The sequence below is a fragment of the Lucilia sericata genome, unplaced genomic scaffold, assembly GCF_015586225.1.
Source record: "Lucilia sericata isolate MDLA Ls3-8-SP2 unplaced genomic scaffold, ASM1558622v1 Contig000040F_arrow, whole genome shotgun sequence".
In the NCBI taxonomy this organism is placed as follows: domain Eukaryota; kingdom Metazoa; phylum Arthropoda; class Insecta; order Diptera; family Calliphoridae; genus Lucilia; species Lucilia sericata.
The window spans coordinates 225,195-246,469 of NW_023994078.1; the positions used below are offsets into that span (position 1 = coordinate 225,195).

General features: G+C 29.7%; 1 protein-coding gene across 14 annotated transcripts in view; it reads left to right on the top strand.

Moving 5' to 3' along the window:
- The window catches only part of LOC119613791 (tau-tubulin kinase homolog Asator), a 195,965-nt gene extending 190,244 nt beyond the window's left edge, over positions 1 to 5,721 (top strand). For 11 of the 14 annotated variants that reach the window (XM_037969852.1, XM_037969883.1, XM_037969905.1 and 8 more), the window contains one exon: positions 4,468 to 5,721. In XM_037969852.1, the coding sequence (XP_037825780.1) occupies positions 4,468 to 4,810 (343 nt within the window). In that variant the 3' untranslated portion in view covers positions 4,811 to 5,721. The remainder of the gene's footprint in view (positions 1 to 4,467) is intronic. The other 3 variants (XM_037969869.1, XM_037969920.1, XM_037969927.1) reach the window with 1 other exon arrangement.
- The last annotated feature ends 15,554 nt before the right edge of the window (positions 5,722 to 21,275 follow it).

Below are 21,275 nucleotides of genomic sequence, written 5' to 3' on the forward strand. Positions count from 1 at the left end.
ACATATGAGGAATTTTGGAGAAAAAAATTTTTTAATATACAATTTATAACCAATCAATGTTCAAAAAATGTAATTAATGCGGAATGGCGAAATTTTTACACCGAAATCGATAGTAAATCGGTCACAATCAGCGAAAAATTGTTTTTGATATGTTATCCCAAGGCGAATTTCTTTGAACTCGCTATTAAAACGATGCTTACCAAATTTAAGACTTTTTTGAGTTTGATTATAAAGGTGTTGCATTTAAGAAGTAATTTAGAAAAACATAGAGTATTATTTAAAAGTTTTGCAATTATAAAATTTATTAGGACATATTCACCTATGATAAAACACAAATTTTTTGTATATCGGGCAAATATTTTAGAAAATATTAAAAATTATGTTTTTAAATACATACTGTACGGAGACTAATTTGAGTCAGTGTATATAAATAATTAAATGAGCAACAACACCTAATGGTTTTATGTCATTTCTTACATGGAAATAAAGCCCTGTGGCCTTATTTCTTATTTCATTGAGATATAAGGCTATATGGCTTTATTGACTATGGCTTTATAACACTGCACCATTCGAAATACACATTAAATTAAATTTTTAACATAAAAATAATTCAGTTTGATTAAAAATAAGAATATACATGTTCTATATACATGTGCATGTTTTCATTAAAAATAATACCTAATGACAGCTGTACGAATGAGTGTAAAGAGGAATCTCAGAAACAATATGGAAATCCAAAATCATGTTTGTTTTCTTACCCCCCATTCTTCTCTACCCCGATCAAAAAAAACGTTTACGCTCTTGGTTTTTGCTCTTCTTGCAAGTTTTTTGAGTTAATGAACGCTTTTCCAGTAACAATTGTTACTAACTAGTAACAACTTTTAGTTATTGAACAGAGCTTATGTTGTTTTTGCTTTTTATCAAAGCATGCAATGAAAAAAACCTACGTATGTATGTATGTATGTTGTCAACTACACATATGCTTTTCAATAGAAATTTCTATTAAATGTCATAACTACTTTGTCTCAGATTTATATTTTATAAAAAATAAAGTTATTTAAGCGACTATTTACATTTTTGTATGAGGTGATAACACTCTTTTTCAGAAAATAAACAAAGAACAGCTGTTGTTCTTACATTTGGTTTGCAAGATCAAATAATTACTTTGCCAAAATGATGTAAATTGTTTGACTTTTGGTGTTCACATTGATGAAACAATGACAAAATATTTATTTGCCAGTAAATCAATTTGCTTTATGAAAATCATGCGCATTGCTAAATTGGTAAATTGTTTTTTTCTTGCATGAAAATATACGATATACTGTGGCTGCAAAACATGTACATATGTATGTGTTTGAACCAAATTATTTTTGCACTGTTTGATAAAACAATACCATAAAATATTTGTTTAAGTCTGAATATGAAATAAATATTGCATTTGTTTGACGCAGCTTTATAAATATTTTATAACAAATATTTTACCGGTCTGAACGTAACATTACTGAATAATTATTTTCGGACAAAAACGCTGCTGGTGATGAAAATTCCATTTTTTACTTCAGAGCTCAAATTATTTATGAATTGTTGATGTTTATGTACAAAATTCTCACTAAATTTATAAGATGGTGTTACCAGACCAGTACATATTTTATATGTGTACAAAAACTGTCAAAGCTGTAAGCTGAAAAATAACACTCAGTGTAATGGATCTGTCAAAATCCAATAAGTAATGGATCTGTCAAAATCCAATACAAATAATGTAAACAAGAGTTTAAAAACACCTTATTATGTATCAGGGTGCACTTATAAGGTGAAGTCAATTCTACAAAAACAACCAAAGTAGATACTTCTGTCAAAAAATTTACATGTTGCCACCGTGTTTTTTTAATTTACCTTAAAAAAGGCAATCCCACATGCCCAAAAATCTCTTCACGTAAAGTAAATATGTATAATAAGATAAAATTTATTAAAAATTATACATGAATTGAAAAATTATTCACAAACAAAATTTTTATTTTATAAACGGTATTTTGTATGGAAATTTTGTTTTATAAACCTTTTATAAAATAAAAATGTTGTTTGTGAATAAGGGGGTTAGAATATTATTTATTATTTACTTATTAAAAAAGTAAATAAATTATCAATTAAAATAACAAAAAATTAGTATTAGATTACAAAATAGTAATTAGTAGCAAAATTACAAATTATATACATATTATTTTTTATCAGTCAATATTGGGAACTTATAATACCGTGTAGGTCTCTCCTATTGTCGTTTAAGGAATATATAATGATCTTTATAGAAATATGACCAAACCACTACCACGGAAAGTTGTTAAAAATTAAGATATCTATGATAAAATCGAGTTTTAATAATTTTATTTACAATTGTGGGATGTTTGTACTCTCAATTGATTAGTAAAAAGTTCCCTATAATTGATAAAATAGATGCATATTTAAGACAGATAGTTTGTGCAATTTTTGAGTATTTTGCATAAATTTACTACGGATTAAAATGAATATAAATTTTATTTATTAATTTTTTGTCCTAAAAATATAATGAATCCCTTGATAGATGCACATATTTTTTCGGATTGTGGCAACTCTAAATGGTGTACTTTGACAGTTGTATCTACCTCAAATAAAAAAAATAGTGATCAGCTGTTGAATTGACTTCAGCTTATAAGTGCACTCTGTTATGTATGCTTTGATCTACGTTTTTGTTATGGCAGTGAAGCAAAAGAATACTGATTAATTTGTTTTCAATTCTTGTATGAAAATTGTGGTCTTTACGCCAAACAGTGGCGTATGGAGCAAAACAATATTTATTTAGTCTTAAAATTGTGGATATAGACCAAAGTTAACACCCGATATCTCGGAAATCGTACTAAATATTGAAAAATGGGTTTCGGAATCTGAAGGAGGATGTCCAAATTATATACAACCCACTCCTAATTCATTTTTTTATTGACAATATATATGTAAATATATTTAGTACTTTATATTCAAACTACTGGTTGAATCTATTTGGTTTATTTTGGATCACATAGCGTACATTTAATTTCGGCAATTGGGGCCCTTGATTCAGACATCATCCCTGGTATTGGGCAGACATTTTACTATAATTTTTTCCAGTTAAAATATTTTTTAAAATATTTTCAGTACAAAAATTTTCTAATCATCAGGAAAATTTAAAATTGCTAAAACAGCTAAAAATATTTTATAAAAATTCTAAATAAAATAATGAATGATAATTTTTTAGCCGCAAAATTTTTAAATTGTAACACTTTTATTTTGTATATTTTACGATTTTCGAGCAAATCTTGTTATTCTTATATAATTTAAGATATACGTAAGTATAAGATCTTACACGTTCTAGCTATGCTCGTCCGTCTATCTGTCTGTGGAAAATGTAATAAATAAAACACATACATACGTATGTATGCACATTAGACCGACTCACAAAAATTGGTGCTTGAGTTACCCCCCTCAAAATATTCGCTGTAATGTAATATGATGTTAAAATATTTTGGGTTTAGTGTTGTCCGTTCGTGAGCTGGACAGTTTTCAAGAAAATATCGTATGGGGACCACGATTTTTCATGTTCAATACAATATTTCACCCAGCTTCAAAAAATCTTTGTTTTGTTTTATGATGATTCCCAAAATATTTCCAGTCTATCGATGGCCGTTCGTGAGGTGGACCGGTTACAAAAATTTCCCTTTTTAGTCATTTTTTTAAATTTTACAGTTTTTTCTTAAACAAAATATACAATATGTGCTAAATTGTGCATACATTTTATTTTTATTAATGAAAAACCTAACACTTTTAAATATTTTGGAATATGACAATTATGAGCAGACGATTATTTATGATTAATACATCATTTGACGCGGCATTAAAGCCCCTTCAAACGATACCCCATATTGTATATTTTGTTTCAAAACAACACTAAACTTTGAAAAACATAATTCAAAAATACCTTTTTTTTAAATTGGTCCAGCTCACGAACGGTCATCGCTAGACTTAAAACATTTTGGGAATCATCATAAAATAAAGCAAGGTAAATATTGAGAGGGGTAACAAAAACACGTTTTTGCTTTCCATGCAAAGTGTACAAATCCTCTTTTAATAAATATGTTTATAGTCTGTTATAAGTCTTGTATATAAATTGTTAAATATTTATATATATGAATATACATATGTATGTATGTAAGTTCTCCTCCAGAAAAACGTTCCTAACATAAACAAGTTTTATAACAACAAAAATTACTGTACCAAATTCTTTTTTAATTTAAATCTGCATATGCATTTTATTAATTTATTTAAATTTAATCATATCAATATCAAAGGATAAAAATGCATCTGTAAAAATATAAAATTCAAATTTACTATAATTCAGTTATTAAATGCTTTTTTTCAGACATGATACTGATTATAACGATAAACTTATTTTTATATTTTCAGAACACGAGGAGTGCCTACTACTTTATTAGGACAATTCGATGATAACTCAACAGATACATCAGATGATCAACAACAAATTGCAGCCAATCGTAGAAAGTCTGCTATTAAAACAAATACAAAATCTGGGGGATCGAGTGGTGGAATTGGCTTAAATGAAACCGACAAAATTGAATCCCCTAATGGATGTACAGAAAATGAGATGTTACTTTTTAATTTGGTTAAAGATTTTGAAAAAATAGAACATTCTGGAACAACAATACGTAATGATATTACTCCACCACCTGGTGCACCCAAAATAGAAAATACAGCACGTTTAAGACGTTATAGACATAATGTAGATTAATTTATGTATTTTTGAATAAATTATTTAATAATATATATTTATATACATATATATTTTTTTACTACTAGCGTCACTACCTACTTGTACTTGCACTCAGCCTTACTTCTCCAAAAAACTTGTGTATTAATTATAACTTCTCGAAGGCAAACAGACCACTACATAGCCAGTATACATACATATATGTACATATTTGCTAGGGTTCTATAAGCCGACTTTCGAATAAACGACAATTAATTCTTTATTGAAAAACTTTGAAAAGTTAAAATCGACTTTGTATCTAATTAATCGAATAATCAAAAAAAAAAAAAAAATAATAAAAAAATTGAAAAAATGTATATCATTTGTATATTTTAGCGTTAAAAAACCATTATAAAAAAATTACAATTCATTGTTTTTTAATGAAAAATCCTCATGATTGTCGAAATGGAGTCTTCTTCAAAACGGAAAATATAATTCTTATTAACGGAACAATATTAATAGAGTTAATTTTCATTTTAATATGAATAATATTTGGTTCAGCGATCTGTTTTAATTTACTTTACTTAAGTTACTTTCTAATAACTATCAAAACTAAACAATAATTTTTGATATGATAATTATTTTCAGAACTCTATTAAAAAAATTTCTAACTTAATTCATTAACAATTAAAGGTCTGAGCTTCCTTTCAAATTAGCAGTCATTACGACAGATATACATCGTCATACAGTAATTTTTAACTTTTAATTTTTTAAATTTAGTTTAATCAAATTTAATTTTATTTTAATTATAAACTTCTTAAAAAACGTAACTATTGCACAGTAGTGAATAATAAATGTTTTCTAACTGGCATTTTCTAATGATACTTGTTAGACTTAACAGAGATATTTTGGAAAAAGGACCGTACAGACTAATATCAGATAAAATATGGCTGAAAAAAGCATAATAACAATATTTGTAAATTATTAAAAAATACCACTACTGTGATGTGCACCTTCATTGAGTATTCCATACTACTGTGTATTAAACTAAAACACTTCGATTGTATTCTCATAATATAACTTTTTTCTTGTACTTATTAGTTATTCATTTTACTTTTTTATTATTTTATAACATGAATTGGAATGAATATATAGTTATTATTTATTTAATTATTTCTTATAAAATGATTTTGTTATAACTTTCTCCAAAATCCAATGAAAATTATTTTCTTACTTAATTAAAAATTGAAGGTCTGAGCATCTTTCTATTTAGCAGTCAATACGGCAGATCAAACAGTAGTTTTTAACTTTTAATACTAATTTTTTTTTTTTAATTATAAACTTGAAATTATCAGTCAATACGACAGATACACATAATCATACAGAAGTTTTTAAATTTTAATTTTTAAAATTTAATTTAATAAAATTAATTTTTTTTAATATAAACTTCTTAAAAACGTAACTATTGCACAGTAGTAAAGAATAAATATTTTTTAACTGGCATTTTCTAATTATATTTGTTAGACTTAGCAGAGATGTTTTTGAAAAAGGACCGTACAGACCATTTAGACTCAGATATAATTTGGCTACCATTGCTGTGATGTGTGCCTTGATTAAGAATTCCATACTACTGTGTATGAAACTAATACACTTCGTTCTGTATTTTCATAAATATGTATATAACTTTTTTCTTGTACTTATTAGTTATTTATTTATTCATAATTTAGTAACATACATTGGAATGAATATATAGTTATTATTTATTTAATTTTTTCTTGTAAAATTTATTTTGTTATAACCTGTTTAAAATCAGCTGTCAATACGACAGATACACATCGTCGTAGAGTATTTTCAATCGGCTATTGCACAGTAGTGAAGAATAAACATATTCTAACTGACATTTTCTAATGATAACACGGTGTGACAAAATAACAAAAAATCAATACACTCATCGCAAGACCTAGTGAAGTTGGTAGGTCTAGTAGAGTAGATTACAGTACCATTTTTAGAATCTTTAATATACCCTAAAAATCGGAAGATATTGGAAAAAAATAACGCTTTTTGTTGACTAGACAGACCAAAAAAATTATATCTCAAAATTTTCTTAACCGATTTAATATTTTTCAGCGGTTTTGAAAAGAGTTTCCCTTGTCCTTTTTAAAAAGTATATACACTTTTATATTTTTACGGAAATGTGTAAAATATTTAGATCTAAATACAAATTTTTATATATATTTTCCATTTTTTTACAATTCACGATCATTTTTGACCCACACTTTATTTGAAAACATATTTATTAAATATTTGTTATTTTAGCCCATATCTTTATGAATAAAATAAGATATGAAACGTTGAAATTAGATAAAAATTTACAGAAATAGAATTTTTATCGTAAAATCAAAAATTTACCAAATCTCTCTTTCCTGAAGTAAAATATCAACTTAAGATATGCAACACAAATATAAACTTTATTATTCAAATTGATAATTCACTTTAGAAATGAGAGATTTGGTAAATTTTAGATTTTACGAAAAAAAAATTCTATTCCTGTCAGTTTTTATCTGATTTCAACGTTTCATATCATATTTTATTCATAGAAATATGGGCTAAAATAAAAAAAATATTTAAAAAATATGTTTTCAAATAAAGTGTGGGTCAAAAATAATCTTGAATTGTAAAAAAATGAAAAATATATATAAAAATTTGTATTCAGATCTAAATATTTTTCACATTTCCGTAAAAATATAAAAGTGTATATACTTTTTAAAAAGGACAAGTGAAACTCTTTTCAAAACAGTTGAAAAATATTTAATCGGTTAAGAAAATATTGAGATATATATTTTTTGGTCTGTCTAGTCAACAAAAAGCGTTTTTTTCCAATAGCTTCCGATTTTTAGGGTATATTGAAGATTCTAAAAATGGTAAAATCTACTCATCTAGGTCTATAAAAAGCATTATATCGCGTAACAAGTGTTTTTTAGTGTCACACAGTGTAATTGAAGAATTCTACTTTAAATTTAAAAGATTTTTCCTATAGCGACCGATTTGGACAAAATTTTCTAAACACATAAAAAAAGGTCCACGAGAGTGAGAACTGACATTTTTGCACTTAAACTTTAAAAACTGTGGCACCCTATAGTTTAAAAGTGCTTAAAAATTTCGTACAAAGTGCCATAACTTTTTACGTGTTAAAGATAATTATTAATTTTATTTTTGCATAAAATTTTTCAAAACAATCGTTTTGTGAAATTATATAAAAATTTTATTTAACTATTATTTTTTTCTAAAAACAAAATTCGGAATCACATAAAATAAAAAATCTATCTTTAATTTTTTTTTTTAAATTTTTATATTATATGGCCACATTGGTTTTCTAACTTTCTTCAAAAATTTAGATTGGGTTCCTACTAGTCTGCGAGATATGACCAAATATGTCCATGTATCTTTAAAAAAATTTATGAAATTTATATAATATAATTTAAAGTTTTCAATTTAAAAAATTTTTTTGAGTTGAAAAAAAAAAAATATGAACTAAAAAAGTTTATAATATTTTAGGCTCTTGTTTGTAGATGTACATGGACATTTTTGCTCATATCTCGGAGACTAGTAGGAATCCCAATCTAAATTTTTAAGGGCTAGAAAACCAATGTGGGCACATAATATCAAAATTTAAAAAAAAATTAATGATAGATTTTTTCTCTATATGGTTCTGAATTTGTTTTTAGAAAAAAATGTGTAAACAAATTTTTAAATAAAATTTTTATATATTTTCAGATAATTGTTGTTCTGGAGAATTTTATGCAAAAATAAACATAAACACTTAAAAAGTTATGGCACTTTTTACGAAATTTTAAAGCACCTTTAAGACTATTCATGTTACTAATATTTTACTATATTAGTAACATGAATTGGAATGAAGATATAGTTACTATTTATTTCTTGTAAAATTAATTTTGTTATAACTTTCTTCAGAACCCGATGAAAAATATTTTCTAACTTTATTCATTAAAAATTTAAGGTCTGAGCTTTCAAATTAGCAGTCAATACGACATATACGAATCGACATAGAGTAGTTTTTAACGGCTTTTTTAAAAATTATAAACTTTTAAAAAAGATAACTATTGCACAGTAGTGAAGAATAAATATTTTGTAATTGGCATTTTCTAATGATATTTATAAGACTTAGCAGAGAGCTCAGTTTTTGAAAAAGGACCGAACAGATCCTCTAATCTCATATATAATATGGCTCAGAATAGCAAAATAAGTAAAATATTTGTAAATTATTAAAAAAAATTGCCATTGCTGTGCGTCATTGAGAATTCCATACTACTGTGCATTAAACTAATACACATTGTTCTGTATGTACATAAATATTTATATTAAATTTTTTTATATACTTATTAGTTATTAATTTATTACTTTTTTATTAGTAACATTAATTGGAATGAATATATAGTTATTATTTATTTAATTATTTATAGTAAAATTAATTTTGTTATGAATAGCATTTGAACTTTTTAATTATTTTTAATTTTGGAAATAAATATATATGTACATAAGGGTGCTTTTCATCTTAGTTTATTTCAGGAATTGACAGTTTTTATAAAAAGTGTTTTTAATAATTTCATTTTTTTTAGCTTCAAACAAATATTCATTGTTTGTTATTATTGAATAATAAAATAATCTTTAATATTTCTTTGACTTTTCGAACAAAAATAATATAAAATTTTATTGGAATAAAGATTCGAAATTCTGAATTTTTCATTAGTGTTATCAAGCAATATCAAAATCAATAGTCGTTTCAATAGCTTTCAATAAAAACAACATTGAATTTCTTCAAATATTAAAAATAATCATATATTTATTTAAGTGGGATTCAGAATTATTTGAAAAAAAAGGAATTATATGTATGTATGTATAAATATATAATCGGGATTTAATAAAACTCAATAACAAAACAAAAAACATTGATAAACCAGAACCATTTCCATATAAACAAATTTTGAAACATAAAATGTGTGAAAAAATTAAAACATGATCTAGACCAGAATTCGCTCTCCTTTGACTGATTTTGTTCGTTTTTGTACCCTCCACCATCATCAGTGGTGATAGAGGGTATATGTATATACATATGTTTGTCATTCCGTATGTAATACCAAGAAATATTCATATGAGTCCCAACAAAGTCCGTCCGTCCGTCAGTCTGTTTGTGTAAAACCCGCTCACGTAAAAACGATCCAATAAAATTCGCCAAAAGATTCACTATTGTCCTAGGCTGTTTGGTATTGAAAATGAGCAAGATCAGTTTACATCGGAGAGAGTTATGAATCAAAATTTTAAAAAACTCCGAAAAAATTAAGCTTTTTTAACAAATTCTAATGAAATTTTCACCAAAGGGGATACAATTTCATAAAAATCAGCACACAATTGTTTCTATATGAAAGCTTGATTCCTGTTAAAAATGGGCGGCATCGGTCCACAAGTTCATATAACTCCCATACAAATATACATATTCCCGATAAATGCAATAATTGTTAATAATTTCCGGTAGAATAACAATATCTTTACGAACTTTTACAAGTAAAAGTTTTATGTCAATTGAATTCATATAGAGGAAAAAATTTTCTAAATCGGTCCATAATTCGCCGTAGCTCCCATACAAGGCCCCCTCCCGAAAATCACTTAAACGCACATAACTCATTATTAATTAATGCTTTTATATATAGAAATGATACTGTAAAATTTGTTCACGATAAGTCCATATTTGGTCATAGCTCCCGTAGAAGATCTTCTTCAGAATTTTTTTATTTAAAAAAAATTTCACTATCGGCCCATATTTGGTCATAGCTCCCATATAAGGTCACCCAAATATCACTTAAATTCACATTACCAAACAATAATATCCATCTAAAATTTGACACAGATATTACTTTTGTATACAACATGTTATTTTAAATTTTTCCATGATGGGTTCATAATATGGGTTCGATCGGTCCCATACAAAGCCTCTTCCGAAAATCACTTTAATTCACATCACTTATTACAAAATAGCTATATAGATACACATTTTTTTTATTTGACCAGCACTCAGGGGATGACCCCTACTTATGCGAAGCATTGTGTTGGAACTAGGAAAATAGGTTGTGGGAAGGAGGATAGAGCGAGCAGTGTTTGTGGACATTTGATTTAAATCTTCTTATATCGAAAATGGCAGGGAATACCTCTGCAGGAATTTTATTCCACATACGAACAGATGGTTCAACAATATCTGCCAAGCTTTTATGTGTTAAAAAGCAACATTGAGTCTTGCGGGCGTTAAATCGACTCTGTTAACACGACCCCATTCAGAGATATTAATCAAGTCGTGATTAAGCGATTCATTCATATTTCGCCTCATTGCCCCAATCTCTAGAGGGCTTGGCCTATAATTGAATGAATAAGAATGACAGATACTGCTGTTATCCGCAAAAGAGTAGATAGAATTGGAAATTGGACATAGAAAGAACGGAGCCTTGCGACACCCCTAAATTAATCTTGAACTCGTTTGATGAGATCCCATCTATAACAACTCGTATAGTGCGATCTCTGAGAAAGCTCGAAATAAATTGAGAGAAGTTATTACCGACACCAAATGCAATTAGTTGTACCATGCCACACTCTATCAAGCGCCTTTGAAATATCTAGAGCCATATATCTACTTCGCCAAAATGGTGATTGGAATGACACCAATTCTCCGAAAGGAAGGCTAGTAGGTCTCCCGTAGTGCGACCTCTACGAAAGCCATACTGGCGGTCGTTAAGTAACTTGTTGGTCTCTAAATACTTGATAAGATGGAAATTGACCATACTTTCCATAACTTTAGAAAGTGCTGAACAAATTGCTATTGGACGGTAATTTTCAGCATTATTAGCCTCTCCCTTTTTAGGGATTGGCGTTACAGAGCGTCGAAGAGCAGTGCTTCAAGACCAGTGCCGGATGCCATCTGGTTCAGGAGACTTGTTTATGTTGAGATCTGTTAAAACCTTTTTAACGGCACGCGCTCGAAAGAATATATTTGGCATAGTTACTGATACCCTTTCGAGCTCGGGCAGTGGTTGATCGCTAACCGGCAAGCAAGAAATAACTCACCTAAAAGGTTAGCTTTATCAACCGGGTCCTTTACACTTTTAACGAACGACCAAAAGGTTTTGCTGCTCGTGTAGAGCTTTTTGGCGTCTTAGCACTCTGGCACACGAAGACCTCGCCTTTTTGCGCAGCTTATCAGTTTGGACGTTTTTGTTATTACGCCAAATTCTGAAAGCTTACTCTCTGGATCTGATTGCATTTTTGCACTTCTGATTAAACCAAGACTTTTGCCTAGGTCTAATCGACGATTTTTTTGATGGAATGAATGTTTTCATTCCCAGCATAATTATATTTTCAACCATTTTCGCCATGGCATTGACGTTATTGTCTAGGAAACAAAGTTTCCAATTGAATTGCCTATAGAATTCTTTAAGCTGAGCCCAGTAAGCCTTTTCATAAATAAATATTAAACGTTTCGAAGCTGTTTTTGAAACGTTACGAAGTTCAGAGAGCGAAAAGGAGGCGGAGATGGTGCAGTGATACGAATTTCCGAGAGGTGCAAGAATATCCACTTCATACTTATCAGGATGTAAGGTGAGTAAGAGGTCGAGGGTATTATTTTGGTGCCCTTCAACACATGAAGAATGTGTTGGTTCATTTACTAATTGCGCAAGGTGGTTGTGCGCAGCAAATAACTCAACATATTGGCCTTCCGGAGTTGTATGACTTGAATGGCGAAGCCAAGATGAGTTGTGAACATTGAAATCACCAGCAACTACAATTTCACTGTACGGACAACTCTCAAGAATCTTCAGTATGGAATCGGAAAGGGCGTCGAAGTTCAATATGGTAGCATACTTTCCCCCGTTTAGCAAATAGTGTGTCCTGATTTTGAATTTAACCCAGAGGCAGCTAAATTCGGTATCATTCGTGCCTAATTGTTGCTGGCACTGGTACACAACTTCATTGCGAACGTACATAGCAATGCCCCGATTAAAGTTGAAAAGCGATATTTTGTAGTAAATGTTTTATTTCGAATGAATATATTATGAGAATTGAAAAATCAACAAATACAAATATTACTACTATAAAAATACAATCAATATACAAAGTACAACACTTTCCCTTGTTATGTGATGTTGGAGATTCCTAAACCGATTTGATTACAAAGCATCTTCAATCTTGTAGGTTGTAAGGGTTTTGTCATCAAATCCGCTAATTGATCTTGAGTAGAAATTTGTTGAATTTCAAGTTCTCTTTCACTGAGTTTTTCACGAACAAAGAAACAAACTAATATATTTTGTTCGTCTATGATATTGTGGATTTTGGGTCAATCGTACAGCAGCAGAATTATCAACGTAAAGTAAAGGAATGTCATTCAAACCAATTAAATCTGCATATAAGCGCCTTATCCAAATAGCTTCTTTTGTTGCTTCTGAGGCTGCTACTATTTCGGCTTCCGTTGTGGATGTAGCAACCATAGTTTGCCTTTGGCTTAACCATGAAATAACTCCTCCAGCAAATTTCACAATAACACCTGTTGTGGACCTTCCTTCCACTGTAGCATTTAAGTTCTTGGACTGACTTGTTTTTATAAGAAATTCCGTACTTTACTGTTCCAGATATGTAGTGAAGAACTTTTTTGACACGGATAACATCATCATTCGAAGGATTTTCTAACGTTTTATACAGGAACCCTACACTATAGGCTAAATCAGGTCTTGTTCCCAACATTAAATACATGGTGGCTCCTACGGCTTGTCTATATGGAAACTTTCACCTTTTAACATTGGCGAGGAAATCGATCTGCTTTCTGAGAATCTGAATCATTCTAAGACCTTCTTTGCATACGCCTCTTGGTTAATAAAAATTCCATTATCATCTCTTTTTATTTCCAATCCTAGAAAATTCATATAAACTTCTTTTAAGTTTGCATGCCTTCTTAGTACCATCATCAAAATCTTCGGGCTGTTTCATATAAATAATATCCACAATATATAATTGTTGAAACATCAAATTGAAATATATTCATGTTTTGACTACCAGCTACACTTAGAATAGCTCTAAGTGTTCCCAATTTGGCTACTGGGCTAAATGTTTCATTGTAATCTACACCTTTACGCTGTTTAAAGCCTTTTATTACCAATCTTGCTTTATATTTGTCTATACTTCCATCAGGATTGGTTTTCACTTTAAATACCCACATGGCAAAGCTTTGGAATCTATTGGGAGATCAGCCATTTCCTACTTTTGGTTTTCTGTTAAAGAATTTATTTCGGAATTCATGGCTTTCATCCATTCTTTCTTTTCCGCACTATTAATTGCATCACCAAAAGTAGTTGGAGTTTCAATTTGGCTTACAAAATCTTGAGCCGCCATATGTAATAAGGTGCGATCTCTAAGTCGTTTGCTCATCGGTTCCTCATCCTCTTTGGTAAATGATCTCTTACGTTTATTTACCTCGAATCCATGGAAATCACTTATATCGGATTCTGAATAACCATCTTCTATACACTGTTCATAAGATTCGTTTTCTTCAGTATCTGAATTATTTTCCTGGTGACTAGGTTGGGATTCGCTCACGGCATATTGACTGTCCTGAGAAGTGTTTGGCTGTAACAGATCTCCTTCATCAGTTGGCTTTACATAATTTTTAAATTTTAATTTAATTTCATTACCCTTATCTTCCGAAATATTCTCACTAGCATCTTGGAATTCATCACAATTTATTAGTTCTTCACTAAACTTAATATCTCTTGATAATAAGGTGTGTTTCAGAAAAATGTTTAATAAATTTTATAAATTATTTTCCCTTAAAGACTTTCCATGGACTTTACATCTAGTTAGCACTGCTGACCACTCTAAAGCAGGTGTATTTTTGTTGTTAAACCAGTTTTTGAAGAATCTAATGTTGGGTATAAAAGCATTTTCTTGCTGAAAATTTAGTTTTTTGTTGGACTTTGTGCCATAAAAAGCACAAAATTAATTTCTAGAGTTCTGGCATAGGACGTACTGTTGGTTTTACATGAATGAAATTGGAATTGGAGGCAGACGTCGGAGCAAAAAGCTGGTTAGTGCAGCCAACCCATCACCAAAATTTCTCTTGAAAAAATGTAGGGAATCCTTGCTCATATCTCTCCAGTATCCTTATTTTCTATCTTTTTTCCTTCGAAAATATAAACTGAAACGCCAATCTGAGCTTTTATATTTTTTAAACTCAAAGTTGAATTGTTCTTTTTATGAACAATATGGGGTATTTCTCGCTGGAAAAGAGTTTTCTGTCATGCTGATCACTTGGTTTGTGCTTTATTATCACGATTAATAGAAAAAATAACAACTTTCTCAATCCTATCAAATTTCTGAGCAATTTGCCTAAATTTCAAATGTTGGTCTTTTATGGCCGAAATTTTACCTTTTGCAGGGTCAGAATGAAAAAAATCTACATGATACATCAAAGCCACAATTTTTTCGTTATTTTAGGACCAATTATAACCAAGACTTTTGGCCTACTAAGTTGCATAATGGATTTTTATTGACTTGGTTTTATAATTATGAAACATTAAAATAACGGAAAACTTCCAGAAATGCAGCAACAATAATCTCAAATTTATTTTTTTGTATATGTATAGTAAATGCAAAATATATTATTTGTAAAATTTTTTTGTAGATCCATTCAATACTTGAAGAGAAATTCGAAAATTATATTTGTTCTTATAATTTTGAAACACACCTTATTATACTGTGATTTTCTTTTACATAAATTCGGTAACGTTCTTCTGTGTCATATCCAATTAAGTAGCCCTTGGTTGCCTTTGAATCCATTTTATTTTTCTTCTGACTAGGAACATGGGCATAGCACTCACTTCCGATTATTCTTAAATGATTTATTCTAGGCTTTCTTCTAATCCATAGCTCATGTGGGCTTTTACATTCAACATAGGTCTTTCGAGTTCGATTTAGAATGTAAATGGCTGTGCGAACTAATTCAGCCCAAATGGCTTCAGTAAATTTTACGTTCTTATATGAATGCTTAAATGTTCGAGCCATTTCAATCACTGTTCTATTTTCTCGTTCACTTGCACCGTTTTGTTGTGGTGTGTAAGGAGCAGTCATCCTCTGTGTCACTCCATATTCTTTTAAAATTTTTCGTACTTCAAAATTATCAAACTCACCTCCATTATCGCTTAAAAATTCTTTAATTGGGTTTTCAGAGCATCTTTAACATCAGATTTTTCTTTCAGTAAGTAGCCAAAACAATATTTAGTATATGAATCTTTAAATATAACTAAATATTTCTTTTTACTAACTCCATTTCCAGTATGGACAACATACATCAGATGACATTAAGTCGCCTGGACTACTAGCCTTCTCTCTAGTTCCAAATGGTTGACGATGAGACTTTCCATAAAAGCAGGACTCGCATAGCTTTTTGTCTAACTTTACATTGATACCAAGTTCTGTCTTGAGTTTTTGTTGAACATGTCGATTATCTTGATGTCCCCATCTCTCATGATATAATTGCAACATATTATCAGCTTCTGTAGAATTAACTTCATTTATTGTTCTTGAAATGACTGGTTCGATATCTGCTTTGTATAGAGAACCCCCTTTTTCTCGATGTCCAACTAACAAAACTTCATTGTTTAATAACAGTTTACAGACAGTTGTAGTCGACTTAAATTCACTATTATTTATTTTATCTTGGGTAGACAATACAGAGAACAAGTTCCTGGATATGTTCGGAACATACCAAACATCTGTCAAATCAAATATTAGTACCTTGTTGTTTACTTTTGATTTGATCTCTATAGTTCCCTTATTAAATTTTTCAAAGGTTTTAAATACACTTCTATTATTTGTAACATGGCGGGTTGCACCATTATCAATCCACCAATCATTTGAAAAATCTTCATTGATTGTGTTTATTTCGTCACAAATTAATGGTAGTATCCGGTGAGATGTACATTTTACTTCACTTATCTTTTCCTTTACTGGCTTACCGTCGTTGATACATTTTCTGCAATCACTTACCCAATGGCCTTTCTTGTTGCAATAATTACAGACATCAGATTTCTTATTCGGTATGTTGCTTGCTGATGATGACTTCTTTTTAAAATTATTCACCACTAAAGCGTCTTCATTTTTGACGACATTTGCTCCTTTACAATTTCTTTCATACATACATAATTGTGCTGACATTTCATCAAAATTCTTTTCTTCATTCTTGGTTAAAAGCATTCAGCTTAATTTGAACGTATCAAAATATGTTGGTAAAATCTGAAGAATTTTACATACTACTAGTATGTAAAAAACATCTGGCAGTGGATTTTCATTTCTTGCTTTTAAACCGTTGTTCAGTTCCTACCATAAGCATTTAAGTTTTGCTATATGTAGACTTACATCTTCATTTGTTTTCCACATGAACGAAAAAAAATCAATACAGATTTTGAATAATTGATCTTTGGATCTCGCTTCAAATTGTAGCATTAATGATTCCCAAGCAGTTTCCTTATCCATTATCTTTTGGTATACTTCATCACTTACTGGGCTTGTAATCATAGACTTCGCATAACTATTTGCCTTTCTGTACAAGTCTGTTTCATCTCTGTGTATCTTCTTTTCTTCAGCTGTTGCGGTGACTGGCAGTGGTACTGGTTTCATTAACTTACCATCTATAACATCAACTGCTCCTTCATGATAATCCAATAAATCACGCATCTTGCGCCTCCAGATTGGATAATCCAATTCATTTTGAAGAGGCTTGACGTGTTTTGAAAAATTCATTTTTATTTACAGATTCTTCTTATAGTCTTGAAGTATTTAAATCTTGATAAATTGTCTTCAATATCTTGCAAAATTTCTTGAAAAATTCTTGCTTTTCTTGATTTCTTCAAAATTTTCTTTATTTGAAGTTTCTTGAAAATTTTCTTAATTTAATTTTCTGAGTTTCCTGGGCACATAACCTTTTGTAGTAAATGTTTTATTTCGTATGAAAATATTATGAGAATTGAAAAATCAACAAATACAAATATTACTAATATAAAAATACAATCAATATAAAATCATCATAAAAAAAAAGAAAAATTCGCTCTCAACCCGCGTATGTTGCAAAAATCAATGCGAAAGCGACCCGCCATTACGATACAAGAAGAGGTTCAAATCAATTGTCTATTTCCTATGATATAGTGTTCCTACAATTGATTGTTATTAATGAAACTGCTTGGTGACCAGTGCTATACCTTCGTCATCAAACAGTTCAACAACAATCAATATAACAACACCAATATCACAAGAAATTAGTGGTCAGAGGATAGGGAAAAGGTTTCGCAATGACGCAGTTAAATGGAGCCATAAAAGCCCTGATGTGGTCATTATGATAAAAAACGGCATATTGTGTCAACACTATTAACAAGTGCCAACACTGTTGGAAATTATTATTTTTTCAGCTGTGGCTATTGTTGTTGCATTTAGCGGTGTTTTTATTTTTGACAGAAATATAGCTTTTATCTACAGAAATATTACTGTAAAAACACTTTAACCGTATATATGAATTTAGTATAAACAAATTCTGAACAACAGTACACATATCTGAATTTCCTTAAATATTTCACACACATGTATACCACTGTTGCCAGATTTGACGATTTATCGTCATTTTGACGATTTTCAGTGTCAAAAATTACCCATTGACGATTTGACGATTTTAACTCTAAATTTGACGATTTTTAAAACAGGATGTTCGCACAAATTTTCATAATTTTTATCATTATTTTATCTAATATTTAAAAGCAAATGGAAGCATATTCAGAATATTCTATAAATATGTTAATAAAATTAAGAATTATAATGACTTACAACAAAGGTATAGGTATATTGGCCTAATATTTGTCGTAAAAGCGAAACCAATTATACTTTTATGACCAGCACTTATGATACTACTCATGCAGTGCATTGTGGAACTATGAAAATAGGTTGTGGAAGGAGGCTAGAGGAATTAGCTTTTATTGAGTAAAGGCAATCATAATTTCGTTGAAGAAGAAAAAGCTATCTAAACTCCTTTGGACAATTTTTGCTAGGAACAATAGGTGAAAAGTTACACTTATTTAAAAATGACCAAAATGTCCAACTTTGATTCCCTCTAACTACGGTAGTTCTGGACCGATAGAACTGAAAAACTGTATTTGGCTTACTATCCAATAGTACTAACCGTGGTGCAAATTTCATCCAAATCGTTTTTTTGATTTGGGTCACATGACACGAAATTGCCCATATATTAAAAAAAAATATTTAAAAAATAATCGACCAATAAGATGGAATACTAAAAACATCCCATACATATTCATATCAAATAGTTTACAAAAATGCATCTAATATGTATATTATGTATGGAAAATAGTTTTGACGATTTGGAAAAATTAATTGACGATTTTCTTCTCGAAATTTGACGTTTTGGCGCCCAAATCATCTGGCAGCTATGATGTATACCTGGAAGTTATTAAATATCTTTGAAGCATATTATAAGGCGCTATAAAATATTATAGAAAATCGTGTTTATAATGCTCCGAAAAAAATTATAATTGTAACAGATTTAAAAAAATTAAATCTTTGCTTGTTCTATTCCACAAATATTTGATTAACTAAAAGATTATTAATATAAAAGTAGTTGGTGGAGGGTATTTAAGATTCGGCTCAGCCGAATATAGCACTCTAACTTGTTTATATATATGTAAGATAGAATACAATAGTGCTCATTTGGGAGCTCATTGCGTTTTGCTGATCTAGACCATTGGTGACCAGAAAGAGAGCGCTTTAAATGAAAGTAAAATTAATTTTCAATATATTTGTACAAGCTACACAGCGGATTTTTCACTGAGACCAATGACATCGTGGATGCCACTATTCTATAGTTTGTATACAATTATGAAAGGATGAAAGTTGTATGCTCTTCACTAATTTTCCTATTACAATCGGAGGCGTTTTAATTTGTAATAACTTGCGGACTGCTGGGTAAATGTTGCTGTTTATTTTCGAGAGTTTGTGTTGTGTTTGTGAATGTGTCATTCCCCCAGGGGGAATGTCTATCGTTGATCTAGACATATCAATCAGACTATAGGTCCCAGAGGAATGTTTCCCTAATTATCCGAAATGTTCACCCGTAAATCTGTAGACAAACACAAAAAGAGCCAGTCCCCCGGCTTGTTATTTGCATAGGAACGTTTCCGGTTCAAAAACTATAGGTGAAGATTAATTGAATCCTGTGCACTGGTGTTGAATGCACATTCTTTATCATTAACTGGGAAATTTATTAAGGGAATACTGCAATATTTTTCGCTTTTTTATTGCAAAATTTCTTAATTTGACTAATTTTTAGAAGTCATCATTAACTTTAATCCTGAAATGATTTTAATTAAATTTAAGAAAAATTACTTTTCTGATGTAGGATATCGAAATCTCTTCACATTTTATTTAATTTATTTAAATTTATTTTTATATTCCAAAGCACTATATTGTTTTCAACGGGACCCGCCGAATGTGAATTTGGAGCTTCTAATTATGACAAATATACTGTTATCTCTGCACAACTAATGGGTCGATGAACAGAACATATGTATGTTGTCTAATGTATGTTTGATAAGAAATAAATGTTTTATTCTTAAATAATGTTTATTTAGTGTATGAATTTTAAGATAAATTCGATTAACTTCAGCCATTCTCATACTTATGTTATCAGTAAAACTTTGATAAAACGATCCCAATTAGGGTTGCCAGCCTGGCTGGACTTGGCTGGATTGTCCAGTTTTTTTGATGCTTGTCCAGTTTCAAGCTAAAATTTAATTTGTCCAGCTAAATAGAATTTTTTTTAGTGCACTGCAATAACTTGGGCAATAATGTTCATGTTATCTTTGTCAAATTATGTTAGCCAACACTGTTTGTACATTTGTTATACAACTAAGTTATGATTTTCATTTTCTATCATCAGTGACAACATGTCTCAACACTTGAACAGCTGATGTCGTAATAAATATTGTTGCGAGCGATAGTCAATTTCTTTACGTACAGCTTACGTACTTATGATTTTTAAAATTTAAAACTTCAAAAATGGCGCTTTTTGCTCTTAAAGTTAACGAAGTGATCGGGGAAAACTTAAAATATATTCGTACTCTATGGACTATAACAAAACGGAATTGGTATATGAGAACCCCTGCACAAAACCAAAATTAACATTTTCTCAGTATTTTTTTATGTCCAGCTTTTTTTTGTTTTTTCCAGCTTTTTAAAACCCAATGTCCAGCTTTTTGAGAATCAGAATCTGGCAACCCTAATCCCAATATATACTCAATATAACGAATTGTTTTCTCATCTACACTATGTTCTCACTTACTCCAGAATCTACATGCTTACTTTCATGTTTCATAGAAAATTCAAAAAGAACCTTTAGAAG